At 46.0% G+C, this 27,986-nt stretch overlaps 1 protein-coding gene across 4 annotated transcripts in view; it reads right to left on the bottom strand.

The window, feature by feature from the left end:
- Positions 1-801: 801 nt before the first annotated feature.
- LOC101544126 (peptidyl-prolyl cis-trans isomerase B-like) overlaps positions 802-27,986 on the bottom strand; it is a 67,609-nt gene continuing 40,424 nt past the window's right edge. For 2 of the 4 annotated variants that reach the window (XM_055132613.1, XM_055132614.1), the window contains one exon: positions 27,550-27,964. In XM_055132613.1, coding sequence (XP_054988588.1) covers positions 27,663-27,964 — 302 coding nt within the window. In that variant the 3' untranslated portion in view covers positions 27,550-27,662. Of the gene's footprint in view, positions 1,901-4,306; positions 7,172-9,439; positions 9,534-12,975; positions 13,090-27,549; positions 27,965-27,986 lie in introns of those variants that run through there. The other 2 variants (XM_055132616.1, XM_055132615.1) reach the window with 2 other exon arrangements.

The raw sequence follows: 27,986 nt of genomic DNA, 5'->3' as shown, positions 1-27,986 counted from the left end.
ACCCTCCCCCTGCTTCTAAGGCAGACAATATTCCCAATACTCTCTCTAATTTTGGGTATTATAGCTTGCAACACAGACACTGAGAGCTCATCATGTTTGGTCCATTATCTACTTTTGGCATGCATCTGCCACCCAATTGGTTCCTCCAGCCATCATTTTCTTAGTGATCCCTTTTCTATTCCATCTGCCTTCTCCCCTCCACTCATGAAGCGGTCTTCCAGCTATGGGGCAATCCTCCTGGCCCTTGTATCTATTATCCTTGGGTGTCAGCCACATGTGATGCTACCCTACACTCCACAAATGAGTGCAGTGCTCCTATGTCTGTCCCTCTCTTTCTGACTCATCTCACTTAGCATGATACTCTCCATGCTTATCCATTTATAAGCAAATTTTATTACTTCATCTCTCCTAACAGCTGCATAGTCTTCCATTGTGTAGATGTACCAAAGTTTCTTTAACCAGTCATCTGTTTTAGGTCACTCAGGTTGTTTCCATATTTTGGCTATTGTGAACAGTGCTGCAATGAATATATAAGTACAGATGTCATTTCTACTGTGCTCTTTTGCATCATCGGGATATATTCCCAGAAGTGGTATTGTGGGGTCATATGGAAGCTCAATTTCTAGTTTTTTTTTTTTTTATTGAATCACCATGTGGAGAATTACAATGCTTTCAGGCTTAAGTCTCAGTTATACAATGCTGAAACAACCATCTCTTCACCAGTGCACATATTCCACCACCAAAAAAACCCCAGTCTACCTCCCATCTCCCCCCCGCCCTCGCCTGTGTAACTGATAAATTTCACCTTACTTTCGCTATACTTTGGTTATATTCAATATTTTAACAAAAAACTCACTATTATTGTTAGGAGTTCCCCACTAGAGTCAGACCTGCTGTGAAGAGATATGAGATAAGAGGCCGCAATCATGGCCACCCGGTTTTGGATTTCTGTATTTTAGCAACTAAGTCCAGGGAAATTTCTTCCAGAAATTGGATCATTGCAAGCTTGTATCTCTCATTAGTGGTCCTTATAATATGGTGGTCTCCATGCCCTTCCCCCCCACCCCCGGCAAGGAAAGAACAAGAGAGAAAAACCTTTCCCCTCCTGGGCAGGCATGGGGCCGCAGCTTAGTTTTCAGTCTGGAGACATTCTGCAAGGAGCTGCCAGTACCAAAAGTAGTTTAGCTGGCCTCTGGAATCATGCTCATGCAGCTGTGGTGAGGCCGCACATGTGCGGCCCCCGGGATATCATCTCAGTGGAGAGCCTCAAGTTTTAGTTTTTGAAGGACTGTCCATATTGTTTTCCAGAAAGGCTGGACCAGTTGGCATTCCCACCAACAGTGAAGGAGCATTCCCTTTTCCCCACATCCACACCAGCACTGGTTGCTTTTGTTCTTTTGAATGTGTGTCAGTCTCTGTGGTGTGAGATGATATCTCATCGTTGTTTTGATTTGCATCTCCCTGATAACTAGTGATGTGGAGCATTTTTTCATGTGCCTTTTGGCCATTTGTATTTCTTTTTTGAGGAAACTTCTGTTAATTTCTTCTCCCCATTTTTTTAATGGGGTTGGAGGTTTTTTTCTTATACAATTCTACAGGTATCTTATTTATCCTGGATATTAATCCCTTATCAGATGGGTATTGGGTAAATATTCTTTCCCATTCTGTGGGCTTTTTCTGTATTTTGGTCACTGTTTCTTTTGAAGGCAGGAACTTCTTAGTTTGATGTAGTCCCATTTGTTTATGTTTGCTTCCACTTGCATGGTCAGTGCTGTTTCGTCCTTAAGGATGCTTTTAGCTTCAATGTCATGGAGAGTTCTGCCTACATTTTCTTCTATGAACCTTATAGATTTATGTCTGATATTGAGGTCTTTAATCCACTTTGATCTGACTTTTGTGCCTGGAATTAGAAAAGAAAAAGATATCAAGGGCATACAGATAGGAAAGGAAGAGATCAAGTTATCACTATTTGCAGATGACAAGATACTTTACTTGGAAACCCTAAAGACTCTACAGAAAAGCTCCTAGAGACAATAAGTTGATATAGTAAAGTGGCAGGCTACAAAATCAACACCCAAAAGTCCATGACTTTCTTGTATACAAATAATGAAAGAGAGTCTTATTAAGGATATGGGATGAATGACATTTCATGCCTATTTTCCCATTCATAGATCTTTTAATGTACTCCAGGTCTCTTACTCATTTCACTTTGGGGGCACCTGCTGTACTAGAAATTGTATTTATCTTGCGTTGAAATCACGCCCGGTGGAAATGTGAAGCCCCATTTGGTGAGGATTGAATTAGTTGTTTGTGCTCTTTAACATGACTGCAGGCTATTTTGTCCTCCAGAATCTGTCCAACACCTGATATGAAGGCCTGAGCCTCAGATATCATCATGCATCATCACACTGCCTTTACGTGCTCCTTGGCACCTTGCAGAGGCTAATGTAGGTTTACGTTTTTGCAGAGGATCCTGGCATTTGCTTTTCTGAGTTTTGAAAACAGCACACAAAAAATACCCTAATCTTGTTAAAAATATTTACTGGAGGAAGCTGCTTTTGGAAGCATTTGCTCTCAGTAGTTAGTTCCTAAGCTCCTGAGTTTCTTAACAGGATCACTTCTAGAAGAATATATTGTAAAGTTTTGGGTCAAACAAAAGTGAAGACAACCATACAAGGTAATCAAATTCATCAGTCCTTTTTGGGTTACAGAAGGTTCAACCTTCACCCAACATGAAAGTTGAATCTTCCCTCTCAGCCCACCTGCGCATCTAGGAATCAGTCAAGAGTCAACTGGACAAAGCTAAGTCCTGCTCTCACTGGAGAGGTCTGTGGTTCTTCAAACCCTTTTGGTTTTCTGGAGCTGGGACTTCTGTACTCTATATCACGTTCAAGTCCGTCATCTTTCTTTGCCTCTTTAAAGAGCCATCATCTGTTAAAATCCTGGAGCTCCTGGGTTCTAGGGTGTCCCTTTGGTCTGTTTTGCAGTCACACAGCACTTTGTGACCTAACAGGCATCCAGTAGGGTTTCTTGAGACGTGGTCATGGGGAACACAAAAAGGCAAGTGCTGTGCACTCAGGAGCACCTGTTGGGGATGGTCTCTGTGCTGATTCTCCGATATGGATTTGAGCACACCTGCAATGCCTCTGTTAAGGCATGGATCTTCTGAATGCTGGAAATTGGCATTTTAGGGAATGGTGGATCTGGACTGGTTCCTGGATATTCATTAGCCCTCTTGGGCAGATATTTAATATGGGGTTTCATCTGAAATCTCAGTTCGAGTGGCTTTAGTCTGTGTTTGAGGAGCAGCCGGCTCCTTGGCCTTGACTCTTTCCATGGTGTCTTTGGCCCTCAAAGTTCCTACCTTCATCTCCACTGTTTGTTCCCTAAGGCAAGGCACCTGTGACACCCAACTGATACTCTCCACTCTTGATCCATTCCTAGAACTTGGACTCAACTCTCTCCTTCCCTTAGTACTTGACACAGATCCACTCTGCCAGCTTCTGGCCCTGAGGCTGGCTGTGAAGGAACAGTTGGCAGCCAGTAGTGGGCCCAGACAGAGATATCCCCATGGAGCCATGGTTCTCACCAAAGGAGATCTCTACATACATCTTCTGGACATTCTCAGACACAGGAGAGGGTGCCTGTGATGGGGTGTAAAGTTGTATATTTTTTAGCTTCTCTCCTATATGGTACTGAGGAAATTCTCACTGAAACTTCACAAACTTGACTCTTGACTGGGTCCCAGGTGTCAGAGTGGGGAGAAACAAACTTCAGGCTGGGTGAAGGCTGAAGTTTTGTACCTAAAAAGGATTGATTGATGGTGTTGATTACATTGCATGGTAGTCCCACCTGTGTTGGACCCAGAACTTAACAATATGTTCTTCTAGGAGAGATCCTGTTAGGGAACTCAGGAACTTAGGAACTCAGGAATGCAGTTCTCCCAGAAGTATTCCCAGAGTTTTCTCGTTGTTTTAAGATTTGGGGATTTTTCTTTTTCATGTGTTTGCCAGGACTCCAGTCAGCATGACTGACTGCAAGCCAGAACTGAGCCACACTCACAGGGATGAGATCCTCATGGATCTTGACAAACTTCCTGCCCAGATGGTTTCTCGGGGTTTGCTTTATATTTTGATTTAAGGTCCTTAATAATGAAGGGGAAGGAGGGCAAAGAAGATGCTGATTAAAAGTAACATGGGAACCTAGATGGAAAGTCCCAAGAACCAGGATGATGCTAAGAGAGGCAACAGTTTGCACCTAAACCATCACTGTCAATCAATCAATAAGGGACAAGGCAGGGAAGCAATATTGAAACACAGGTGATGGGGGAAGAGGTGCATGGGCACTCAATGTCAGAGACATGCATTATTGTTGATATGTCATTATCAGAATCATGAACACCATTATAATTCTCTTAACTAAATTGTAATTAAATGCATTAACATTAACTGTAATAAAAAATAGAAATCATTTTATGTCTGACACATAAAACTCTTTACTAGTAGTAAACAGTGTGGAGTAGCAGAGAAGGAAAGGTTCTATATCAACATTGTCGTATTATATAGACATTAGTCATACATAGCAATGTACATTTGAAATATGTGCTCTGATATTGAAAAATTGATTTTAATTTTATTTAATCAGCTAAAATGTTACATTTAAATAGACTTGTGTTGCTAGTATTGATCATTTTATACAATGTTGCACTAGAAAAGTGACTACAAGTCATAAATTTTAATCAAGAATAAGAGTTAAAATATTTTAATTAAGTCAGGGAAATTATAGAGATAAAAATGAAGCCAAAATAGCAAAATTAGGACACTGAAGAGTTGTTACCAGGAGTAGGGTACTGACTTACAGGTTACCAACCCAGTTTCAATCCAATGTACCATATATTTTTTCCTGACCACCCCCAGGGTGATTCCTGAGCACTGCCAGGTGTGCCCATTAAAAATATCCCCCAAATATAATGAAACTGCTGGCCTAAGACCAACCATTTTATTAAATGTAAAACAACTAAAAGTGAAAGCCTTCCCTGTGAAAGTAAACATAGGAAAGAATGTCTACTTTTTTCATTGCTGTTCAGTAGACTTTTAGAAATCTTTACTACAGGAACGAGGGAAGAAAAAGAAATTAAAAGGATCCAGATTGAAGACTTTCCTCTGTCACTATCTGTAGTTGTTATAACAATGTACAGAGAGAACCCTAATGGCTCACCCTAGACATGTAGTAATAATAAATACATGTAGCAAGGTAATAGGCTACAAAGTCAACACATGCCAAACAAAACCTGCTGCATTTCCATGTGCAAATAACCGCATAGAAAGAAAATAACTCAGAAAATAGCACTGAATGTAGTTTCTAAAAACACCTCAGCAATCAACAGAGTCTGAAAGAATCATGTGCTGAAAATTCTTAAGTCACTATTGAAAGAAATAGAAGAGGACACCAGGAAATAGGTGTTCCTGGATTGGAAGAATTATCATAGTGAAAACAATCATTCTACCAAAAACCCATATAAACTCTATGCAGTCTCCTATAAATCCCAATGACATTAGTCAGGGACTTATAACAAATCCTACTAAAATTTGTGAGTAACCATAAAACTGCAAAAAGTAAAAGAAATCCTATCAAACATGATAAAAGCTATTACATTTCCTGATTTCACATTGTAGTGGAAGGTACAAAAACCAGTGGTGGTTTGTAGGATGACATTCCTTTGCCCTTTCCCTCCTTGCCACAAGTAGCTTGTCCCGGTTTTACCCAGAGTTTAGGCTTACCCCAGTCACACCCATCAAGGTGTTCCCGAATCTCTCCCATCCCTTTGTTTAGCTATAATCACTTCTCCATGCTCTCTTCCCCAAAAGAGTTAATCCTCAGCTTTCCCTTAATCTGACTCTGCTAATTTGCAAGGTCAGACCTTCCTAGGATACTGAATTTATATTATATAAGTTAATATTGCCTTTCTCCTCTTCTTGTGCCTTTTGAATAATTTACTTTAAAGCTATGACTGTTTTGTATAGACACAAGAAGAAAATATTATGTTTTTATAACTTGGGAATTAATTGGCCTCGAATATTATTCCCTCCCAGGCATCTGCTTTCTCCACTTAAGCCTCAATTGCCCTCAGTTCCTAGCACCCCAAAGCAGAGTCCCCGACGTGGGACGGGAAGGATGCAGGGCAAGCGGTGAGTTATGTGCTACCCTGGCATCGAGATGGGCCTGGCCAAAGTGCCTAATTCTTAACTATAAGTTAAGAGCTTGATCATAGACAAATGCTGTCATGATCCAATAGTAATTATGAGACTGGGACCATGCCAGGGATAGGAAAGACTGATCTGGCCTGAGCACTGTAGTCTGAGATTGAGATGGCCCCGGGAGAGCAATTCTATAAGCTTTAATGCATCTCTTATTGTGTCCATACAAAATAATTAATATTATGAATTCTTATATGTTTGCTGGCTGAGGAGAAGAGAAACACATTCATGGGACTCCGCCCTTGGGTGGATCCTCCTGCTGAAAGAGAATTAAGTCCTAGGAGAAGCATCCCCTAAGGGAAAGGACCTTACCCTATTGATGGTGACCACACCTATGTGTACACCCCAACCCCTCATGCTGTGGAGATTTAACTAGGCTGTAAGAGTGGGTTGGGGGGCCAGATCCACGGGGCCAGATCCACGAGAGCCGGGAAAGAAGCAGGGAGAGAGAATGAAATAAACAGATCGAGCAACCAGTTTGGCCTTCTTCCTTCTTCCTTCCGTCGCCTGCCTTTGACCGACAGCACACACTGCGGTTCCAGGGCACAGAACGCGGGCGGTGAGACAGAGATGCTCAGAAGTTGGGGCGCACCGAGAGGCTGGCTCCTTCTTCCCGACCCCTCAGCTCTGCCGCCCTGCACGGGTCTGAGTGCGGGGCTGGCTGTGCGGGGTCAACTCTGGTGCTGCCGGGGCCACAGTGCCCCGAGTGCCGCCCCCACCTCAATTCACCGTGCCCTCGATAACCTTCCCGAACACCACGTGCTTGCCATCGGGCCAGGCGGTCTTGACCGTCGTGATGAAGAACTGGGAGCCATTGGTGTCTGTGCCCGCGTGGGCCATGCTCACCCAGCCCGGCCCGTAGTGCTTCAGCTTGAAGTTCTCATCAGGGAAGCGTTCGCCATAGATGCTCTTACCTGGGAAGAGAGATCGGGGAGCTTGGTTCCCGGAGAAGCAACAGCTGGGGCCTCGGTCTGTGCCGTTCTCAGCCGCCAGGCGGGGCATGAGGCCCAAACAAACCTCTGTCCCCTCCGCTCTCTGGTCTGGACGCCATAGCACTCATGGACGCGGCCCTGGGCAAGGGCTCCTTGAACTTCGCCTCCGGCCATCCCTCGGTGCCCTGGAAGCTCTCACACAGCCCAGTGCATAAGGACACAAGTCAAACATCCCCGGGACCCTGGTGGAGGGAAGCGGTAGTAGGGGAGGGCCTGGTGCTCGATGCTCGTGCAAGACTCCCCCAAGAGCAGTACTGTAAATCACGGCGCGAAATAACAGTTTAAAAAAATGAAATCTCTCCTGACCGTAAATCATAAATTCATTCTGGAAGCCTGAGTTTATGAACAGCCTCTCTGATGGCAGAACTGTGATGGCTTCTACGGAAGGCTCACGTGGGTACTTGCACCTGCTGAGCCCAGTCTGAATCCCCAGCACCACACACTGTCCCTCCCCTAAGCAAAAGGAGAGCACTGGAGAGGGGCAGGGGGCAGGTTAGGGGCTGGTACGTGGGTCCCAGAAAGCCAAGTGCCTCTTTCCTAAGAGTGAACAGAAAGGAAAGGTGGAGGGCAGAAGAGACAGTCCAGCGGGGAAGGCGCTTCCTTGCGTGCAGCTGAGGCACTGTTGTCCCTGGCACAGACGGTGGGCTGGGTCTGCAGCAAGCGTCACACACCAACCCTGGGAGCCTGGAAACAGCACAGCGGGGACTCCACACCCTGGGACCCAGCTCTGGGATCTCGGCTTCTCTCCACGAGACCCTCTCTGGGCTCCTCACAAACCCGTCCAGCCCCGCCATCATCCTGGACACCCACCAGGGCTTTGGAATGTCGTTCAGGAGGACAAGCCCCTGGTCCTGTTCCCGGGTGCTCCATTTCCAGGCCCCCCGAGTCCCGCTCTTCGTTTGGGGGATGGTGGGAACTCAGAGGATCAGGTGGTGGGGGGGGGCAATCCCAGGGCCTCCTGTGGGTGCCAGTCCATTGGGCTCCACCCGAGCTCACACCTTTACCTTGCCTCTTCTTTGCCCACAAGTCCCCAGCCAGGCCGGCTCATCCCTCTCCCTGCCTCGGCCTGAGGCGTGCCCTACAGGCACCTGACCGACTCCCCCACCCCACAGCTCCGAGCACTGTCCTGGACAGTGAGTGAGCTCAGAGGACTCGCCTCAGAGGCGCTGGGTCCAGTCCTCAAGCTCCTTAGATACGGGACTTGTCCACCCTCTGCACTGGCCTAAGTGCGACCGTCCAGAGACCCCCGGGGCTTCCAAGGAGGATGAAAACCCAGCAAACAGGCTGGAGGGACAGAGCGGGGAAGGCGCTTGCCTTGGGCTCGGTTAATCCGGGTTCAGTCCCAGCACCCCACATGGTCCCCGGACTGATCTCCGAGTGCAGAGACAGGAGTAACCCCACCAGGTGGGGCCCTAAACCAAACAAATTATGAGTCTGAACCTTAAATATCTCCTTGGGGCCCATCTGAGTCTCTGGGGCTGGGAGGAAACGGATCTGCTGTGCCAGGGCCGCTGTGCCCTCAGCAGGCACCTGAGTCGGCCCGCCATGTCCAGACGGGGAGAGGGCAGCTGGGAGTCCTGAAGCTCTTGGTGGAGCGTAACTCTGCGTCCCCGCACCCCTGTCCCGAGGGTGCCAGAGCCGTGGAGTGAGATGGGGTGCTGGGACCGGGCCCAGGAGGAGAGTTCAGTGGGCGGGGCCCTTGTACTGCATGTGGTCGACTCGGGTTCGGATCCCCAGCTCCACATACGGTCCCCTGGGCCCCACCAGGAGCCATGGGTTTGCGGTGCCAGAGTGAGAGCACAGCCCGCAGGGCACGTGTCGTGCACAAGTCTGACTCAGGTATGATACCAGCACCCCATATATGCTCTCCAAAACACCGCCAGGAGTGATCCCTGAGCACCGCTGGGTGTGGACCCACACCCGTTCCCTGTCATCCCACCCCGAAAGTAAGTTCTAGGGCAGAGAGAGTACAGCTGGGGAAAGCGGTCCCCTCTGGTGCTCTGACCCTCAGTCGGCCCCGTCCCTGGAGCATCCGAGACAGGCCACCCTGGGTGCAGACCGGTCCAGCAGTCTGTGGTTAGGCGGGTAAGGCCAGAGTCGCCAACGCTGGCCGCCTGCCCCTCCGAACTGCTGCAGCTGCGGGCCGGGGGCGTCTCACCCCTCCACACGCCTGCCCTCTGCCAGCATTACCTCCAGTGCCGTCACCCCGGGGGAAGTCTCCACCCTGGATCGTGAAGTCCTTGATCACATGGTGGAACTTGCTGTTTTTGTAGCCAAATCCTTTCTAGAAAGAAAAAAGGGGGAACAAAGGGCAGGTGAGGAGGCAGCACGGGCTGGGGGACAGGCACACACACACACACCAGAGCTGCTGGGGTCCTGGAAGACCCCGGTGGCTGCTAGCTAAGCCAAGGCCCCATCCTCCCCCTTTACCCAGTGCAGAGGGCAAGGTGCGGGCCGTGCAGGCAGCACACCCAGGTTTGATCCCCACACCCACCTGGTCCCAGAGCCCGCCAGCAGTGATCCCTGAATGCAGAGCCATGAGTAAGTTCTGAGCACTGCCAAGAATGGCCCCAAGGAACAAAAAGTGAACCCCACCCCCAATGGGGCTGGAAACAGGCCAGAGAGACAGAACATGAGTAAGGCGCCTGTCTCTCAGGGCCGACCCTGGTTCACTCTCCAGTATCACAGGGGTCCCCCAAGCAATACGGGTCATTTCTGGACACAGAGCCAAGATGAGCCTAGGAGGCTCTGGGCCTCTGGCTCCCTAAGAGTCAGGTTGTGGGACTAGCCCCTGAGCAGGGCACTAGCGCTTCAGGTGGCTGACTCAGGATCAAATCCTCAGCACCTCATAGGGTCCCCCAAGCCACACCAGGCAGGATGGGTTTGTGGAGGCCAGACTGATACAGTTCAGCAGGCAGAGGACTTGCCTTGCTCGAGCTTGACCCAGGCACTCCCATATGGTCCCCTAAGACCCGACAGAAGTGCTCCTGAGAACTGGCAGGTTGGCTCAAGCACCCACCCCACCCCCATGTCAGCCCCCATAAGAATAAGTTCTTGGGCAGAGAGATATTGCAGTGGGGAAGGTGCTTGTCTTGCATGGGGCTGACCTGGGTTCAATCCCTTGCCCCACATGTGGTTCCCTGAGCTTTGCGAGGAGTGAGCCCTGAGCTCAGAGCCAGGTGGGTGATACCTGAGCCCACTGAGTGAGGCACAAAACTGAAAACCAAAAGAAAAGGAATAAGTGGTCGAGTGTGTACAGAAAGATGGTGACTGGGCAAAAGGCTTTAGCACGTGCATTACGTGTGCAAGTGTGATCTGGTACCTCATCTCTGGGTACAAACCTCAGGCAGGCAAGGAGGGCCCTGGGCCTCGAGCACCCGGGGAACCTGTGCCCTCAAAACAGAAAGTGAGCTCACACCAAGGTGTGCAGACATGTCTATCTGAGGGGGCGGAGGTGGGGTGCACATCTGGCAGTGCACAGGGCTGACTGTGGGGCTTGGAAAACCATACGGGTTGCTGGAAAGTGAACCAGGGTTGGCCACATGCAAGGCAGTGCCCTGCCTGCTGTAATAACGAGCTGCCCTACCGGCAGGCTCTAGCTTCTGTATTTTCATTTTAGTTCTGGGGCCACACTGGCAGTAATCAGGGTTTACTCCTGGTTCTGTGCTCAGGGATCAGTCGGTGGGCTCTGGAGACCATATGGGATGCCAGAGATTGAGTCAGGCTTGGGTGAATGGAAGGCAAATGCCCTCTCCACTCTGCTAGAACTCTAGCCCCAAGTGTTTTCTTTTTTTTAACTTATTAATATTTTAATTAGTGAGTCACCATGAGGGTACAGTTACAGATTTACACATTTTCGTGCTTGTGTTTCCCTCACACAATGTTTGAGAACTCATCCCTCTATCAATGTCCATTCTCCACCACCAATGAAACCAGTATCCTCCCACCCCCAATCCCTTCTCCCCCCACCACCTCGCCCCACCTCTGTGGCAGGGTACTCCCTTTTGTTCTCTCTCTCCTTTAGGGTGTTGTGGTTTACAATAGGGGTATTGAGTGGCCATCATGTTCAGTCTCTAGTTTACTTTCAGCACGCATCTCCCTTCCCGCGCGGGATCTCCAACCACATTTTACTTGGTGTATGCTTCTCTATCTGAGCTGCCTTTTCCCCCAGCATCTGAGGCCAGCTTTGAAGCCATGGAGCCAACCTCCTCTACTATACTTGGGTGTTAGTCTCCTACTCTGTTATTTTATATTCCACAGGTGAGTGCAATCTTTCTACATCTGTCTCTCTCTTTCTGACTTATTTCACTTATATGCAAAGTTCATGACTTCATCTTTACTAACAGCTGCATAGTATTTCATTGTATAGATGAACCAAAGTTTCTTTAATCAGTCATCTACTCTTGGGCACTCGGGTTTTTTTCCAGATTCTTGCTATTGTAAGCAGTGCTGCAATGAACATATAAGTGCAAATGTCATTTTGACTCTATTTTTTTGCTTCTCCGGGATATATTCCCAGAAGTGGTATTGCTGGGTCAAGTGGAAGCTCAATTTCTAATTTAAAAAAATTTTTTTTTATTGAATCACCTTGTGGAAAGTTACAAAAGTTTCAGGTTTAAGTCTCAGTTATACAATGCTCAAACACCCATCCCTCCACCAGTGCACATATTCCACCACCAAGAATCACAGTGGTGATTTCTAATTTTTTGAGAATCGTCCATATTGTTTTCCAAAGGGCTGAATCAGTCGGCATTCCCACCAGCAATGTAGAAGGGTCCCTTTCTCTCCACATCGTCTCCAACAGCGGTTACTTCTGTTCTTTTGAATGTGTGCGAGTCTCTGTGGTGTGAGGTGGTATCTCATGGTTCTGTGATCTGCATCTTCCTGATGATTAGTGATGAAGAACATTTTTTCCTGTGCTTTTTGGCCATTTGTATCTCTTTGTTGGGAAATTTTCTGTTCATTTCTTCGCCCCATATTCTGATGGGGCCCAAGTGTTTTCTTACAGGAGTGTTTATGGGGGACAGAGGACCCACATCTTTTGGTGCTCGAGGAACCCTGCAGCGATGTGATGCCCAGCATGCTGCATGCCAGGCGAGTGACAGAGCCCTGTACCATCTCTCGAGCCCTCCACAGATATCTTTCCTTTGGTCAGTACATTCTCTTAAAGATGAAAGGTGGAAGCCGAAGAGAGAGCACAGTGGTAGGCCCTTGAATTGCACCTGCCTGAGCAGGTTTTGATCCCCAGCATCCCATATGATATCCCACGCACCAGCAGGAGTAATTCCAGAGCCAGGAGTAATCCTTCAGCACCACCAAGTGTGGCCCAAAAACAAATAAAAAGAGAGAAAGAAAGAAAAAAAGAAAGGAATAAAGAAAAAAAGAAAGAAAGGAAGAAAGAAAGAAAGAAAGAAAGAAAGAAAGAAAGAAAGAAAGAAAGAAAGAAAGAAAGAAAGAAAGAAAGAAAGAGAAAGAAGAAAAGAAATGGAAAGGAAATAAAAGAGAAGAGAAGAGAAGAGAAGAAAAGAAAAGAAAAGAAAAGAGAAGAAAAGAAAAGAAAAGAAAAGAAAAGAAAAGAAAAGAAAAGAAAAGAAAAGAAAAGAAAAGAAAAGAAAAAGAAAGGCGTCGGTGAAACAGCTCTGTCGGCTCTGCACACATGGTCCAGGCCTTGGTCCAAGAGTTTCCCCCGCTTGAGCTGACCGTTGCTCATTCTGACAGTCACTTACCTCTCCCATGGTTAAAGCCACGACATTATCCACTGTCTTGGGCACAGTCTTCCTGAAGAGACCGATGGCCACCCGACCAATGTCTTCAACGCCCACGCGCAGATCGAAGTACACCTGGGGACAGGAGTGCCTAGACTGATAAGGGGTCTTGCTAGAAGGGGCTTGAGAAGGGAGAGGGACGGGGAGAAAATGGGCAGGTTGGGGCATGGAGGGCTGACGGCTCTGGGGAGGTCACCCCAGCTCAGCCCTCCTGAACGGAAAGGTGGTGACCATCTTCATGGGCACAGTACACGACTTGCTCTGAAAAATGAACCCGAAAACTAAAAAGAAAAGCTAGCAGTTTTTGTTGAACTAGCTAGTATGGAGCAACTCAAGAATACATCACCACTGAAATGAGCTTTGGGCATTGCAGCTTCCAAAACGTCGGGACACGTGTGTGTTTACCCCAAATAGGATGTCACACAACTCCCACGGGTCGTGCAAACTTACTGGCACCCACGTCCCGACTCAGTCCCAGTCCCCACCCTTCAAGGCCGGTCTCTTAGACCTGTTTTCCATGGACCTGACTGTGATGTCTGCAGCTTGCCGCCATGTGTGTGTTGTATACAGATGCACGCAGCTTAAGTACGTGCATTTTATAATATGTGCACGTACATAATATACGTGCCCTGCAGTGTTCAGGGGCTGCCCTACCCTGCCTCGGGGTTGCTCCTACAGCAGCGGGACCTTGGGGTGCAGGATGGGCCTCCTGCAGTCAGCCTTAGACTCACCCTGTTATCTCATTTTAACAGAAACCCTCAGGAAGGTCGAGACTAGTATTCCTGTGTTGCCGCACGATTTCACAGGTTCACACCCACAGTTGGTGGTGCTTTGTTGCAGGAGGCTACACGTATCTTCTATACTACAGAGCCTTTACTTTTTTCTGGGTCACACCAGGCAGTGCACAGGGGATACTCCTGGCTCTGCACTCAATAATCACTCCTGGTGGTGCTCAGGGGACCATATGGGATGCTGGGAATCGAACTCTGGTTGGCTGCGTGCAAGGAGAACGCCCTACCCGCTGTGCTATTGCTCCAGCCCCATGGTATTATTAAACATTTTTAGAACTTTTTTCCTGGTTTTGGGCCACACCCATCTGTGCTAAGGGCTTACACCTGACTCTGCATTCAGGAAACACTCCTGGCGGGGCTCGGGGGACAATATGGAATACCCGGGATCCAAAGCGGGGTCAGCCACGTGCAAGACAAGCATTGTGCCCCGTGTCCTATTGCTCCAGGTCCCATTTATCTATGATTTTTTTTGGTCAACCATATAACAGTTTATAATAAAGCTTGTAGGTCATACACAAATGACTGCATGGGTACCAAGATCAAGCAGTCTGGAATTAAACCTGGACTATGATAGACATGAGAACTTGAAGCTATTATTTCATCTTCCATATTTTCTTCCCTCATCTTTACAACAGATTGACATCTCTCAATGTGTGGTGAAAACTGAAAGATGGTGCTTGAGAACATAGGGACTTGAAATATGCTCTGAAGGAACACATTTTCCATTTGAAAAAGATTCTGCACTTAGAAAGCATGCCGCCATTCCCCACCCCCACCCCACCCCCACCAACTCTGTAAGAAAATATTTGCTCTCCTGTTAGAGAAAGCACTAATGTTAGAATTTTTAAAGAATTTGCAAAACTTAGAGGCCAGAGTGATAGTACAGTAGTAAGGCATTAGCCTTGCATGTGGCCAACCCAGTTTGGTTCCCCCACATCTCATATGTTCCCCGAGCCCAGCAGGAGTAATTCTGGAGAGAAGAAACCAGGACTAACTCTTGCACAAGTTGTGTGTGCGCCAGCCCCCCCCAACGCCAAAAATCCAAGAAAGAAAAAAGAAAAAAATTAGAAAGCAAATGAATTTGCAAAAGTGAAAAAAAAAACTTATAGAGCTAAATAGACACTTCCTCAAATCAGACATACAGGTGTTATATTACAAAGTGCTCATTTGGGGCCGAGAGAAGTCACCAAGGTTAAGGTGATTATACCCTTGATTTGATCCCCTGAGCACAGAGCCAGGAGTAGACCCTGAGCATTGCCAGGTCTGAACAACCCCACAACCCCTTCGCAAAGTGTTCTGGAGAGATGGTACAAGAATTAAGGCACTTACCTGGCATATGACTAACCCTAGTTTGCATCCTCAGCACTTATGATCCCCCAAGCACTGTCAGAAGAGGACCCTGACCACAGAGCCAGGAGTAGCACCCAAGTCTTAACAATAAAAAACAAAAGCACTTTCCACCACTTATCAGAGAAATGCAAATCCAAAGGAGAGCTGGTACCTCACACCAGTGAGAATGGGCACATCCAAGAACGGAACCAACCAGTGCTACGGGGAGGTGGTGAGACAGGAACCACCCAGACAGGTGGGCATCATCTGACTCTGCCCCAGTGAGAGACACTACAGCAGAGCCTTTCTCAAAGGTTAAAATTAGACTTCCAGGGCTGGACACGCAGTTTAAAGAAGCACAACGTGGTCTCCTGTGCACAACTGCCAGACAGTCTGAGAGACGAGCAGCCCCGCACCAGAATATGGCCCCAAACAAAAAGAGTGGCTGAAACATGACCCAGCTCTTTCATTCCTTGGCATCTACCCGCAAAGCCCAAAAACACTAATGTGAAAAGACATTTGGACTTGAGTTCTTCTGCAGCACTGTTCAGAATAGTCACAATCTGGAAACACCCGACTGTCGAAGAACAGGTGACTGAATAAAGAAACTGTGGCCCATACATATACACACAATGGAATTCTATTTATCTATTGGGCAAGAGGCAATCTTGCACTTCACGGCAACTTAGATGGAACTGCATGTTATCATGGTAAGCAAAGTGACTCAAAGAAAGAACTAAGACGAATGATCGCTCCTATGTGGAGTATTGGGCAACCAACCACAAGACTGCTTACAGCACAGAGCGTCTGAGCAGCACTGAGTTGACTACGGGCAGCGGGGGCAGGTGGGTGAGAGAGGGGAGCTGGAGACCTGTGGGGAGGGAGGCTGATTCTCGGTGCGTGGGTGTGGGGTGGCAACTATACATTCCTGAAATAGTGATATCATAAGATTGCAAATCATGGTGCCAAGTTAAGAGAAAGAAAAAGCCTCCCCACCCAATTTAAATCACTTTTTGTTTTGGGGTCTCTCCTGGCACTGCACTCAGGGATCACTCCTGGCAGGACTTGTGGGTCTGATTCCAGGATTGAACCTGGGTCGGCCATAAGCAAGGCCCGTGTCATAACCTGTCTACCACTTCTCTGGTCCCACACTCTAACTGTTTATTAGTTTTTGTCATGCCACTAGAAGTATAATGTTCTCTCCTACTGATTACTCATCTATTATTAGATTTAAATGAAATGATAGTGTCTTAATCCCATCTTTTTTTCTTAACTTGCTTTTGTTGTTATGTTTGTTCGTTTTCTTTTGTGTTTGGGTCAGCCTGGCAGTACTCAGGGTTTATTCCTGGCCTGTGCTCAGGGAGCACTCCTGATGGGACTCTGAGGACCCTATACTTACCCAATTTCCCTTTTTTATAAGAACACAGTCCTTTTGGATATGATGCCCTCTAAATTTTAACGTTACCTGACGTGTGGGCATCAGGATATAAACACTTATGGGTAGGGACAGAGAGATTTACGGTGGTTAAGTGCGTGCCTTGTGGTGTCAGTGAACCTGGATTCGATCCCAAGCACCCCATGTGTAATGCTCCAATCCCCATCAGGAAGGATGCCTGAGTACAGAGACATGAGTAATCTGGAAGGACAGACAGGTGTAGCCCCAGTACAATAAACAGGAGTAAGTGGGTTCAACGAGTAAGTGGACTATTGTATATATAAACTAGAATTGTTTTAAAAGTATGTTTTGTGTTTGACCCCAAAAGAGGTTAAAAGCAAACTTACTCAAATGAAACTACCTCAAACTTGAAACCAGGTGTGTAGAATGAGCATCCCTCTACTAATGAGAAGACAAATTAAGAAAGAGTATTTTAAGTTAATTGATCTGATAAGGATTAGCATCCAATATATAAACTCTCTCTTTTTTTTTTTTTTTTTTGCTATTTGGGTCATACCCAGCGATGCACAGGGATTACTCCTGGCTCTGCACTTCTGCACTCAGGAATTACCCCTGGTGGTGCTTGGGGGACCATATGGAATGCTGGGATTTGAACCCGGGTTGGCCGCGTGCAAGGCAAATGCCCTACCCGCTGTGCTATCGCTCCAGCCCCCTCATTTATATCCTTTAATAGCAAGCAAAAAATAACAAAACTGGCAGTGTATTTTTTGAACTGGAGAGAGTACCGCAGATAGGGTGCTTGCAAGTGACCTGATTTCAATCACTGGCATTCCACATGGGTCTCTGACACCACCAGGGCTCATTCTGGCGTGCAGAGCCAGGACTAGCCCCTAAAAATCCTTGAGTATGGTCCAACTTCCCTCCACCCCATAAATTGCCAGTGGATTTTAATGAAAAAGTAAAGAATATATAGAAATGGTGAATAAGTAAAGGATTTTTTGAAGCTTACTAATCTCCTGAGAAATGCAAAGAGAAAACTGACAATATAATAAAGACTTACTGCTCAGTGAGAGCAAACCCTTAGCACAGCTGGTTGGAAACACCTGAAAAAATAACAATAAAATAAGCAGCAATAAAATAAGCACACACTACCGGCAGTGTGGCCCCCAAACCGAAAGCCAACAAACTGAAACTCAGTAAATAAAACACAGTGATCGGCACAGATGCCTCAGGGTTCCACCGGGGGCCTTAGAGGGGTGCCAGCACCTGGAGAAAATGCCCTTAGGATGTGGATTCTTCCGGTTTGTCTGCTTGGGGGTCACAGCTGGCAATGCTCAGGGATTACTCCAGGCTCTGGACTCAGGAATCACCCCTGGCAGTGCACAGAGAACCACACAGGATGCCGGGATGAAACCCAGGTGAGTCTGGTGCAAGGCAAGTGCGCTGCCCGCCGTTCTGGCACCGGGCCCATTGTCACATTTTCTGAAGCAGGCGCTCATGCTCCAGGGTCCTGCTAGGTAGGGTCCCTGCAGGTGCAGGCAGATCTGGTGTGGCAGCATTTGGAGCTATGCCTTGTTAGAGTATGTCGTTGAACTGGTTTTGGGTTCCCCGAAAACCCAAAAAGGGTCACATTTTGGGAGGAAAGCTTTCCAGAGGGAAATCTTGTCATGGTAACCAGGGAGGCGGTCTCCTTAAGACATTGCCCTAGTAGCAATATTCTTTTTTTTTTTATTTATTTTTAAATTAATTCACTATGAGGTAGAGTAACAAAAATGTTATGTTTGAACATTGATCATATGGTCATCAAACACCCATCCCTTCACCAGTGCACATTTTCCACCACCAAAATTCCCAGTATCACCCCCAACCCATTCCACTGCATTTCTAGCATTAGAAACCTAATGCTTTACTTAATTTCACATAGGAAATGTCTTATTTTCTTTTTGTTTTGGGGAGGCACACCCAGCAGTGCTCAGGTTCACTATTGGCTTTGTGTTCAGGAATAACTCCTGAAGGATTGGGGATACATATAGATGCTAGACCTGTGCAAGGCAAGCACTTTGCCCACTGTATTATCTATCTGGCCCTGTCTATCCATCACAATCACAATCACAATATCCCGTTAATCACCGATTTCTCGGGCGGGCTCAGTAACATCTCATTTCGTCCTTTCCCTGAGATCTTAGAAGTCCATCTCGACTCGGCCCTCCTAATGATGTTGCACTGAGGGCTCTTCAGGGTCAGGGGAATGAGATCCAGCTTGTTACTGGATTTTGCATATGAATACACCATGGGAAACTTGCAAGGCTCTCCCATGTGGGCAGGAAACTCTCAGAGGATTGCCAGTTTCTCCCAGGGGGAGAAGTAGGAAAAAGATATCTTGTATCTTCTGAGAGTTTGCTTTTAAATCTCTTTCTGGATGTTGGCCGTTGATGGGATTACACACACCTGGGTTCCTCTGCTGGTACCTTCATGCATGAGGCCTGTCCGAACGTGTGGAGAGGGGCCTCCAACATGGCTGCATCTAGGTTCCGGTGGTCTTCGGCTGCCGGGAGCTCTGCTCGGGGTGGGGAGGGAAGCTGGAGCCCATCCCCTCCAAGGAGACCCGGGGAAGACAGCCAGGCGTGCAGGCAAGAGACTCTCTGCCTGTCTATCCATATTGTGCCAAATCTTTCTAAGAGCATGACAATATGGTTCCATGATGAGTTTATATGCTGGACTATCTAAGAAACTTTTTCATAAACTTATCAAAAACTTGTTAAAATAATTGCAGATACAATTTAAAGACCTCCTTGTAACAATCCTGTCGGACTGTACAGTTTCTTTCCACAAATACAATCCTCAAATCTTTGATACATTTCTTTACATTCATTGTGTCTTCAGTTTTCCTTCATTCTATGTCCATAGTCATTTTGAGATAGAGTACAGAGAAAATAGGTTATCAAATAGTAAGATAAATCTCTCTGCTGAATTCCACTGCTATTACCGGGTATAATTACTGAATACTATTCTTGAGTCATAATTTAAAAAGAAAAGGAAAGTCACCCGTTACATCTACGCTGGGAATAAAATTAATTATATTTATGCTATAAACCCATGTTTAAATGCTTAGACATGACATGCTTGGATTTATTTCCTAATGTGAACAGATCTTTTGCTGTTGTTGTCACTCACACCTGGTGGTACTAGCGTTTTTGCCTGGCTCTGTATTCAGGAATAACTCCTGGCTGGCTTGGGGACCACACGAGGTGCTACAGATCTAAACAAGGTCAGCCCCGTGGAAGGGGAGCATTCTACCCACTCTAACACCTCTCCCCTAGTTCCTTTTAGAGTCAGCTAGAGGAGAGTTCTCCTTCACAGGGTTTTTCTCCTCTGTGATTTTTCTCATGCTTATGAGGCTTGACTTCGATGAGAATATTTTTCTACATTCTTTACAGTCACAGGCTTTTCTACATGGATTCTCATGCTGACTGAGGTTTGATTTCCATGAGAAAGTTTCCTTACATTCTTGACATTTATAGGGCCTCTCTCCTTGTGGATTCTCCTGTGCTGTGAGGCTTAGCTTCTCTGAGAATGTTTTGTTACATTCGTAGGGCTTCCCTCTATGAATTCTCTCATGTTGGAAGAGAAGGGACTTCCAAGAGAAAGTTTTGTGCCTTTTTTTTACATCCATACGGCCTCTCTCCAGGAGTCATAAAGCAGTTCTTACATGCATCATACTTATCAAACATGACAAAAGAATAGTCTCCTCCATTATGAAACTTCACTTCTGAAACCTGGGTAGAGTTCACACATTTAAAGTAATTTTGAAATCCTGTCTCTCTTTGTTGCTCCCAGCTTGCTGAAATTGTCTATAAGGACTTCTCTCTTTCCTTCTTTTACTTTTTTTGGGCCATACCCAGCAGTACTCAGGGCTTACTCCTGGTTCTGTACTCAGGAGTCACCCTGGTATGCAGGGATCCATATGGGATGCTGCGGATTGAGCCTGGGTCGATCATCTGCTGACTATATCGCTCCATTTCCTGTCTACAGGGATGTCTCTGGATATGCTCAATCAAGTCATACTAAGACTGAGTATGTAAAATTAGAAAAAATGTATAAAGAAATAAGATGAGATAGATATATTCACAATGATAAGCCTACCTAAGCATGTTTTGTGGGATTATATATTATAAAGAAGGTTCTTCCAAACACAGAGGGACCAAGAATTTCTTTAAAGATGTATTTAGTTTTGCTTTTTGTACCACACTTGGTGGTGCTCAGGATTACACCTGGCTTTGTACTTGGGGATCATTCCTAGAAGTGCTTGGGGGACAATATAGGGTACTGGAGATTGAACCTATCTTGGTTGCATTCATGACTAAAGCTTTACCTGAAGTGCTGTCTCTCTGACCCTAAAGGTGTATTCATTTTAAAAGCATTATTCTTATCACTTGCGAATTAAGGCAACGAATAATATTAAAGGACTAGTGTCAAACTGTCCTTATCATTTTCTTTCTCAATCATGAGAAGATTCATAGACACGTTATTAATTTTATCTGAGAATTACAGCAGAGATTTTAACCTACCATTTTATTTTGTATGTTTTTTCTATACTTTAATAATATCTAAGAATTTCTTATTACCATTTATATTCAAAAATGGCAGTATTTTTTGGATCACTATATATATAATGGGTGCAGAGGATCCCTATCTATTTGTCACTAAAGAGATGCTGACATAAAGGCGCGGGCATTTAAAATCTACGTTAATTTTATTATGTTACTTCCTTATAGTGCTTGGCTAGAGTATCTAGGGTTTACACAATGGCCCAGTATCTTTTTCTTCATGTTAAGCAAAGTCATCTTTCTTCAGATCCCTTATTAACTGTCACACCACTGACTTTATTTTAGGGGACTGGAGAGAAAGTACGGTGGATAAGGCTCTTTCCTGACATGTACTAATACAGTCTGCTCCTTTTGTTTGCTTTGGTTTTGGTTTTGGTCACACTCGGTGATACCCGGGTTTACTCCTGGCTAAGCATTGAGGAATTACTCCTGCAGATGCTGAGGGACCATAGAGAATGCCATGCACTAAACCTGGGTTGGCTGCATGCAAGGCAAGCGCCCTACCCACTGCACTATCTCCCCACCCCGAACATAGCCCTCTTATGGCAAATAAGAACTACTAGAGGTACATATGGTCCCCTGAGCCCTGCCAGGAGGGGTCCCTAAACGCAGAGCCAGAAATAAGCCTTGAACACTGGGTATGCCGATATGTACCAGACCACACTAAGACAAATGATAAAGCAGGTCCAAGGCTGTAGAAAGTACTGGTGGAGCGTGTCAAGTAGACCTGGAAATGCTCTCAGAGCTTGGGCTGGCATTTGGAGGCTGAAGGAGTTAGAAGGAGCCTTAGACCAGGTACCTGAAAGCCACATGGTACTGGGAATGGCTCTTGAGCTTTCAATTTTGTTTCCTTGGAGCAAGCACCCTAGAGATGGGAAGAGCCTGTCTGAGTCCTCCTCTTCCAGTCCTTCCCAAATTCTAGGTGAGTGAAGGAGTCACAGAAAATTGCTCAGAGGAAAACGGCTTTGGCTGGAAAAGCGCCAATGAGCAGACTGCAAATCAAGAATTCCAAGGCCTCTTTCCAGTTATGAGCCAACAGACTTGTTGCTGAAAGGCTCGGACCCTCCCCTTGTCCTGACTCCGTTGACCAATGCTTGCTTGAGCAGGCCCTGATCCCAGATGCCTAGAGATGCTCTCTTCAGTAAAGCATGGGTCACTCCAGTCGTGGACCACGTTCCTTGCTCGTGAGCCTCCTACTCCTCCTTATAGGAACCTACGGAGAAAGGGCCACAGGGGAGGACTCTGGGGTCGCGGGACCTCCCTCCTGTGTTCTCTGGGCACCAACACCTGGTGCCGAGGGAAAGTTCCAGGGACAGTTAGAGGGGGTAGGACTCCTGTGATCACCACCCTTGGGACCAAGCCTTTAGCTAGTCATTCCCAGGCCCCTCTTCCCACACACACTCCCAGGGCAAACCCAAGTACAGGGCCTAACTCCTGATTTCTCCTCCCCTAGGAACCCTGCCTAGGCTATTATGGGTGGTGGCAACAACCAATGGGAGAAGAGCAGTGCTGAGTGCACACAAGACAGTGGCAAGAGTCTATGAGAGACCAGCAGTGCTGAGTGTAGATAATATCGGCATAGCCAATGAGAGAAGAGCTGTGCTGAATGCAGACAATAGACAGCGGCAGTAGCCAATGAGAAAAGAGCGGCGCTGAAAGCAGACGATAGACAGTGGCAATAACCAATGAGAGAAGAGCGATGCTGAAAGCAGACGATAGACAGTGGCAATAACCAAGGACAGAAGAGCAGTGCTGAAGCAGCCAATTAACAGTGGCAATAGGCAATGAGAGAAGAGTGTGCTGCGTGTAGACGATAGACAGCGGCATAGCCAATGAGGGAAGAGCGGTGCTGAAAGCAGACGATAGACAGTGGCAATAGCCAATGAGAGAAGAGCGATGCTGAAAGCAGACGATAGACAGTGGCTTAGCCAATGAGAGAAGAGCCGTGATGTGTGCAGATGATAGAGAGGCAATAGCCAATAAGAGAATAGCAGTGCTTAATACAGACAATAGACAGAGGCAATAGCTTGGTCGCATTGCAGCCCAGATCTCAAGGATCTGGGTCCTTGAGAAAGTCTGGGGAGTGTTTCTTATGACACACCTTGCCCTCTGTTGGCCCTGCTCCCCAGGTCCCGGAGTGCCATCACTGAGGTCCGTTAAGTCTTCCTGGGGGCGTTGAAGCAGAAGCTTGTGCATGGTACTTCTGGATTTTCTCTAACTGCAGTTGCTTTGGGCGGTTGAGTACAGGATTCTGAAGAGTCCAAAGGCTGAGATGCCTGTTGCCCCAGCCTCTCCTCCTTGCTCCTAGTAATTATCTCCATCAGAATTGACTGAATTACAATGTGTGGTACCCCCAGCTTGTTGCTCTTTTGGCCATATCCCACCCAACCCGTTTTTTTGCTGTTGTTTTTTTCCTCTCCTAACAGTGGGAGATCTTGAATACTAAAAAGAGGACAGAAATTTGTTTGTCAATTTCTTGTTAAATTGCTTTAAAAGTTTGTCCTTCTCTAGAATTTAAATTAGGCTATTTCAAGTTAAAATTTCACTTGGGGGCTTATGGGGAGACAGTGTTTTGGGCGCTGCTTTGCTCTTGACCTGCTGGGTCTGATCACTAGCACTCCCAGTGGTCGCCCGAGCCTGCCAGGAGTGATTCCTACGCACAGGCAGGAGTAGGCACTGAACACTACAGGGTGTGTCCCCAAAGGAAACAAAAAAACTTGGGAGTAGTCCTTGAGCAGAGATCCAGCCTGGGCACAGTCAGGAATGCCCGTTCCAGGACCTCAAATATTTAAATTGGGCTGTCTCAATTTGAGGGAAAGGTGTACATCTCAGTTTATCTCAAATTAAGCGTATGGGGCTGGTGCAATAATGCAGCAGATAGGGTGTTTACCTTGCACACTGCCTAGCCAGGTTAAATTCCTGGCATCACCTACGGTCCCCTGAGCACCACCATGAGTGATTTCTGAGTGTACATCCAGGAGTAACCCCTGAGCAATGGCCTGCTGGGCTCAAAAAGACACAGAAAAAGATTTGGTTGGGCAGCTTTAATCTCTGATACTTCAACTGCCACAAATAAGGAATTAACAGCTTAGATTTATCTGGATACTTAATGTTTGAATTTTAAATCATTTGTGAACTTAGTCACACATCAGGGAGAGAGCTTCAAGGGCAGGCAAGAGACCCCAACTCACATTCCAGGTTCAGCTTGACCCGCCTCTCCTTTCGGCATTGCTGGGGAGGCCCTCGGTCTCAGCAGTGCCACACATGGCCCTGTGCCCCCAGCACTGAAGAGCTCAGGGCTCAGGGTGAGAAGAAAACCTTTGGGTCTACAGCTTGGGTGGAGGTCGGGGAGAGCGGACCCCTGCAGGGGCTCCGATGGGAGCTCCTCCCCCCTAGCAAACTGATAAAAATAAAATCTTGTTACAAAAGAGGTGCAGTGGAGAAGACTTATTTCTTCTCTCATCAGGTTTTATGTACGTGGGACTGTGCTCATGGAAGCAGTTCACTGTCCATTTCCCTCCCAAGGAACCGTAGTCTACACTGACGGATACACACGCGGAAGAGGCAGGGAAGGGAACAACACTAGAACGTTCTGCGGGTTTTGGTCAGCAGCGTGCACTCTCCATCTTAGGTGAGTGATAGAAGTAGATCTCCCGGGTACCAGATGGTTTAAGTGACTCTGATTTGGGGTTGGAGTAGGGGGTGAGGAGGAGGTGACTTCTATGCATTATCAAATAAAGAGCTGCTTTCATGGGAAAGAATGATGAGAATTAAAAAGAGGTAATGTAAAGCTATCCCTTTACCTTTGGGTTTTAAAATAAATTAAAAACCCTTTGTCTCCTGGTTGCAGGACTTTTTTTTTACTTTGGCTCTTGAAGCTGAAAATGGATGTCAAAGAGGATAGCCAACTGTCTCTTCTCCTAGGTGAAGGGACTGCAGTGTCTATTTGTTTATTTCTGATTATCTTCTATCCCTATGCTGAGAGGCAATGTGAGGTGTCTCTGGTCTGGATTCAGGTTATTGTGTTTAGTGTTTTTGATGAAAGAAATTGCTTTCAGCTTCAGTATAAATAAATATCTCTTAGTGTGAAGAATAAAATTTACACTAAAGAGTGGTCTGAAATCTCCTATCATTCCCACATACTTTCAATATTTTCAACACAAAAACCAGAGCTAAGTAGGTGTCCATTCTATACAACTGGGTTTTTTATTTGAGATTCAAGAAAAAATGAAGCTCTGGGCAGTCTAGAAAGGCTGATATGGAGAGAGGAGGACTCGAGTCAGTTACTTTTAGTTTTCTTCATCAGTGGTGTTTGAGAACTCTTCAGTTTCGGGGTAAAATCCCGCACTCAATCCTGTGACAAATCCCGCGGTTTATTTGTAACTGCATGAATTTACTGACATTTTGTTATTTTACACTTAATAGACTTGGATGTAAATATGGTCATAAACTTGAATTAATCCTGGGGCCATTAAATATAAACTAATTTGAAAAAAGCTATTATTTTTAACATAAGGATTTCAGAAGTAATACAGATTTAATTAGTGTTTTTCTCTGTGCCCAGCACTATGGAAACAACACGTATTAGCTTGTTTCAATCTTCTGGAGTCATATGGGGTTAGTCTACTATTATCCCCAATTGTGCCTGAGGTGGGCAGACTTCTAGTCATTTGTCCAAGTTATGAAGTAAAGGCATTAAAGCAAAGAGTCTGCATCCCGGTCTACACATGGAATTTTTTACTCTCTAAAATTGACTTCCATCGTTATATATTTTAAAAATGTAAACATTGTGATTTAAAAAGTTGTTTGTAATACAGTTGTTTCAGGAATCCAATTTTCCAACATCAATCCCACCACCAGTATGACTTTCCTCCACCAGTCCCCATTTTCCATCCAGCACCAAGCCTTAGCAGGCATAAATAATCTTACTTGATAGTGCTGGTTGCAGAAAAATGGCAAACGCAATTACCAGAAAATAGATCAATAAAAGTCGATTTATGATCACTGTTGTATCTGACTATGGTGTTCCTAATGTCCTGGTCTGAGAATTTACTGAGCTGATCAGTGCTGGTTGAGGTTTGTCTTGTTGCTTTTGCACATGGAGCTTAGTATGCTCTATGCAAATTTCCCATCAAAGTTGCTGTGTTCCTGCCAGGCTGTCAGTACTGTGAAATTTGAGGTGTCATCATCACTATACTGGTGGTCTCTAGTTCTAGGAATTGTGAAGCTCAGTTGGAAGATGCTGGGGGTGGGAGGAAGCTGCTGGTCCCACCCCCGGGGAGGGGAACTCAGTCCCATACCATTCCCAGAAGGGCAGAGTTTTGAGCCTAGTGTTTGATCTACTAGAGAGGAGTTGAAGCTTGGTGACTTCATCAAAAATCAATTTTTTTTTTAAAAAGAAAGTCTTCTTTCTTCTGTGGACTAAACGGATCCTCAGACTTTTTGCTGAGACGCCACCCTGAACTCATCAACTAAATTTTAAAAATAAGAAAAATAAGTATGTGGCTGGAGTGGTAACACACCAGGTAGGGTTTTTGCCTTGTACACGGCTGACCAGGGTTTGATCTCCGGCATCTCATATGGTCCCCCAGCACCGCCAGGAGTCATTCCTGAGTGCAGAGCCAGAAGTAATCCCTGAGCATTGCCAGGTGTGACCCAAAAAGCAAAAAAAATTAAAATAAAATAAAGGAAAAAAGAAAAGAAAAAGAAGAAAAAAGAAAAGCAAGTATTTAAAAGATAATAAAAAGTATAAAAAACTTCAGTCTTTTAGACATAAATTTATAATAAATTGTACTTATATTTATAAGAGAGTCTCTTGCCCACATGCCTGGCTGTCTTCCCCAGGGTCCCTCGGAGGGGATGGGTTCCAGCTTCCCTCCCTGCCCTGAGCATAGCTCCCAGCAGATGAAGACCACCAGAACCTAGCCACAGCGATGCACAAGGCCCCTCTCCACACATTTGGACAACCCTCACGCATGAAGGTACCAGCAGAGGAACCCAGATCTGTGTAATCCCATCAATGGCCAACATCCAGAGACTCAGAAGCAAGCTCCCAGAAGCGATATTTTATAACCTACTTCTCCCTCTGGGAGAAACTAGCAAGCTACTGAGAGTTTCCTGCCCACATGGGAGAGCCTGGAAGCTTCCCATGCCGTATTCATATGCTAAAGCCAGTGACAGGCTGGATGTCATTCCCCTGACCCTTAAAGAGCCTCCAGTGCAGCATCATTGGGAAGACTGAGTGGAGAGAGGCTTCTGAAATCTCAGGGACAGGACGAATGGAGAGATTACTGAGCCCGCTTGAGAAATCGACGATCAACGGGATTTCGTGATTCGTGATATTTATATGAATATAACTGTATTTATAAACTTACACTTATTTATACCTTTATTTGTTTACATTTTTATTGTATTGAATTTGTTTTTCAATAAACACATTATTAAATTTCTATAATATAAATTTATATGCATGTATGACAGATCTATTCACAAATATAATGTGTAATAAGTACAGGAACCAAAAAGCTACTGGTTTGATATAGAAATGATGGAGAAATCCAAAGTCAGCACATGCAAATGGAATAAGATGGTTAAAAAGATAAAGAGAATGAAATAGTGTGTTTTGTAACTGTGCATTTTACACAGCCTCTGATACTCGTCTGTCAGCAAAACACTTGGAGATGGCAGGGACCTCTTGCGTGAAAGACACAAGGAAGAGGCCCGGGAGCAGTAGCATGGTGGTAGACTGTTTGCTTTGCATATGGCTACTGACCTGGTTTGGATCCCTGGCATCCCATATGGTTCCCAGAGCACAGCCAGGAGTGATTCTTGAGTGCAGAACCAGGAGTA

The sequence above is a fragment of the Sorex araneus genome, chromosome 3, assembly GCF_027595985.1.
Source record: "Sorex araneus isolate mSorAra2 chromosome 3, mSorAra2.pri, whole genome shotgun sequence".
In the NCBI taxonomy this organism is placed as follows: domain Eukaryota; kingdom Metazoa; phylum Chordata; class Mammalia; order Eulipotyphla; family Soricidae; genus Sorex; species Sorex araneus.
Note: the sequence above shows the minus strand (reverse complement) of the source record. Positions and strands in the feature narration are given on the sequence as shown.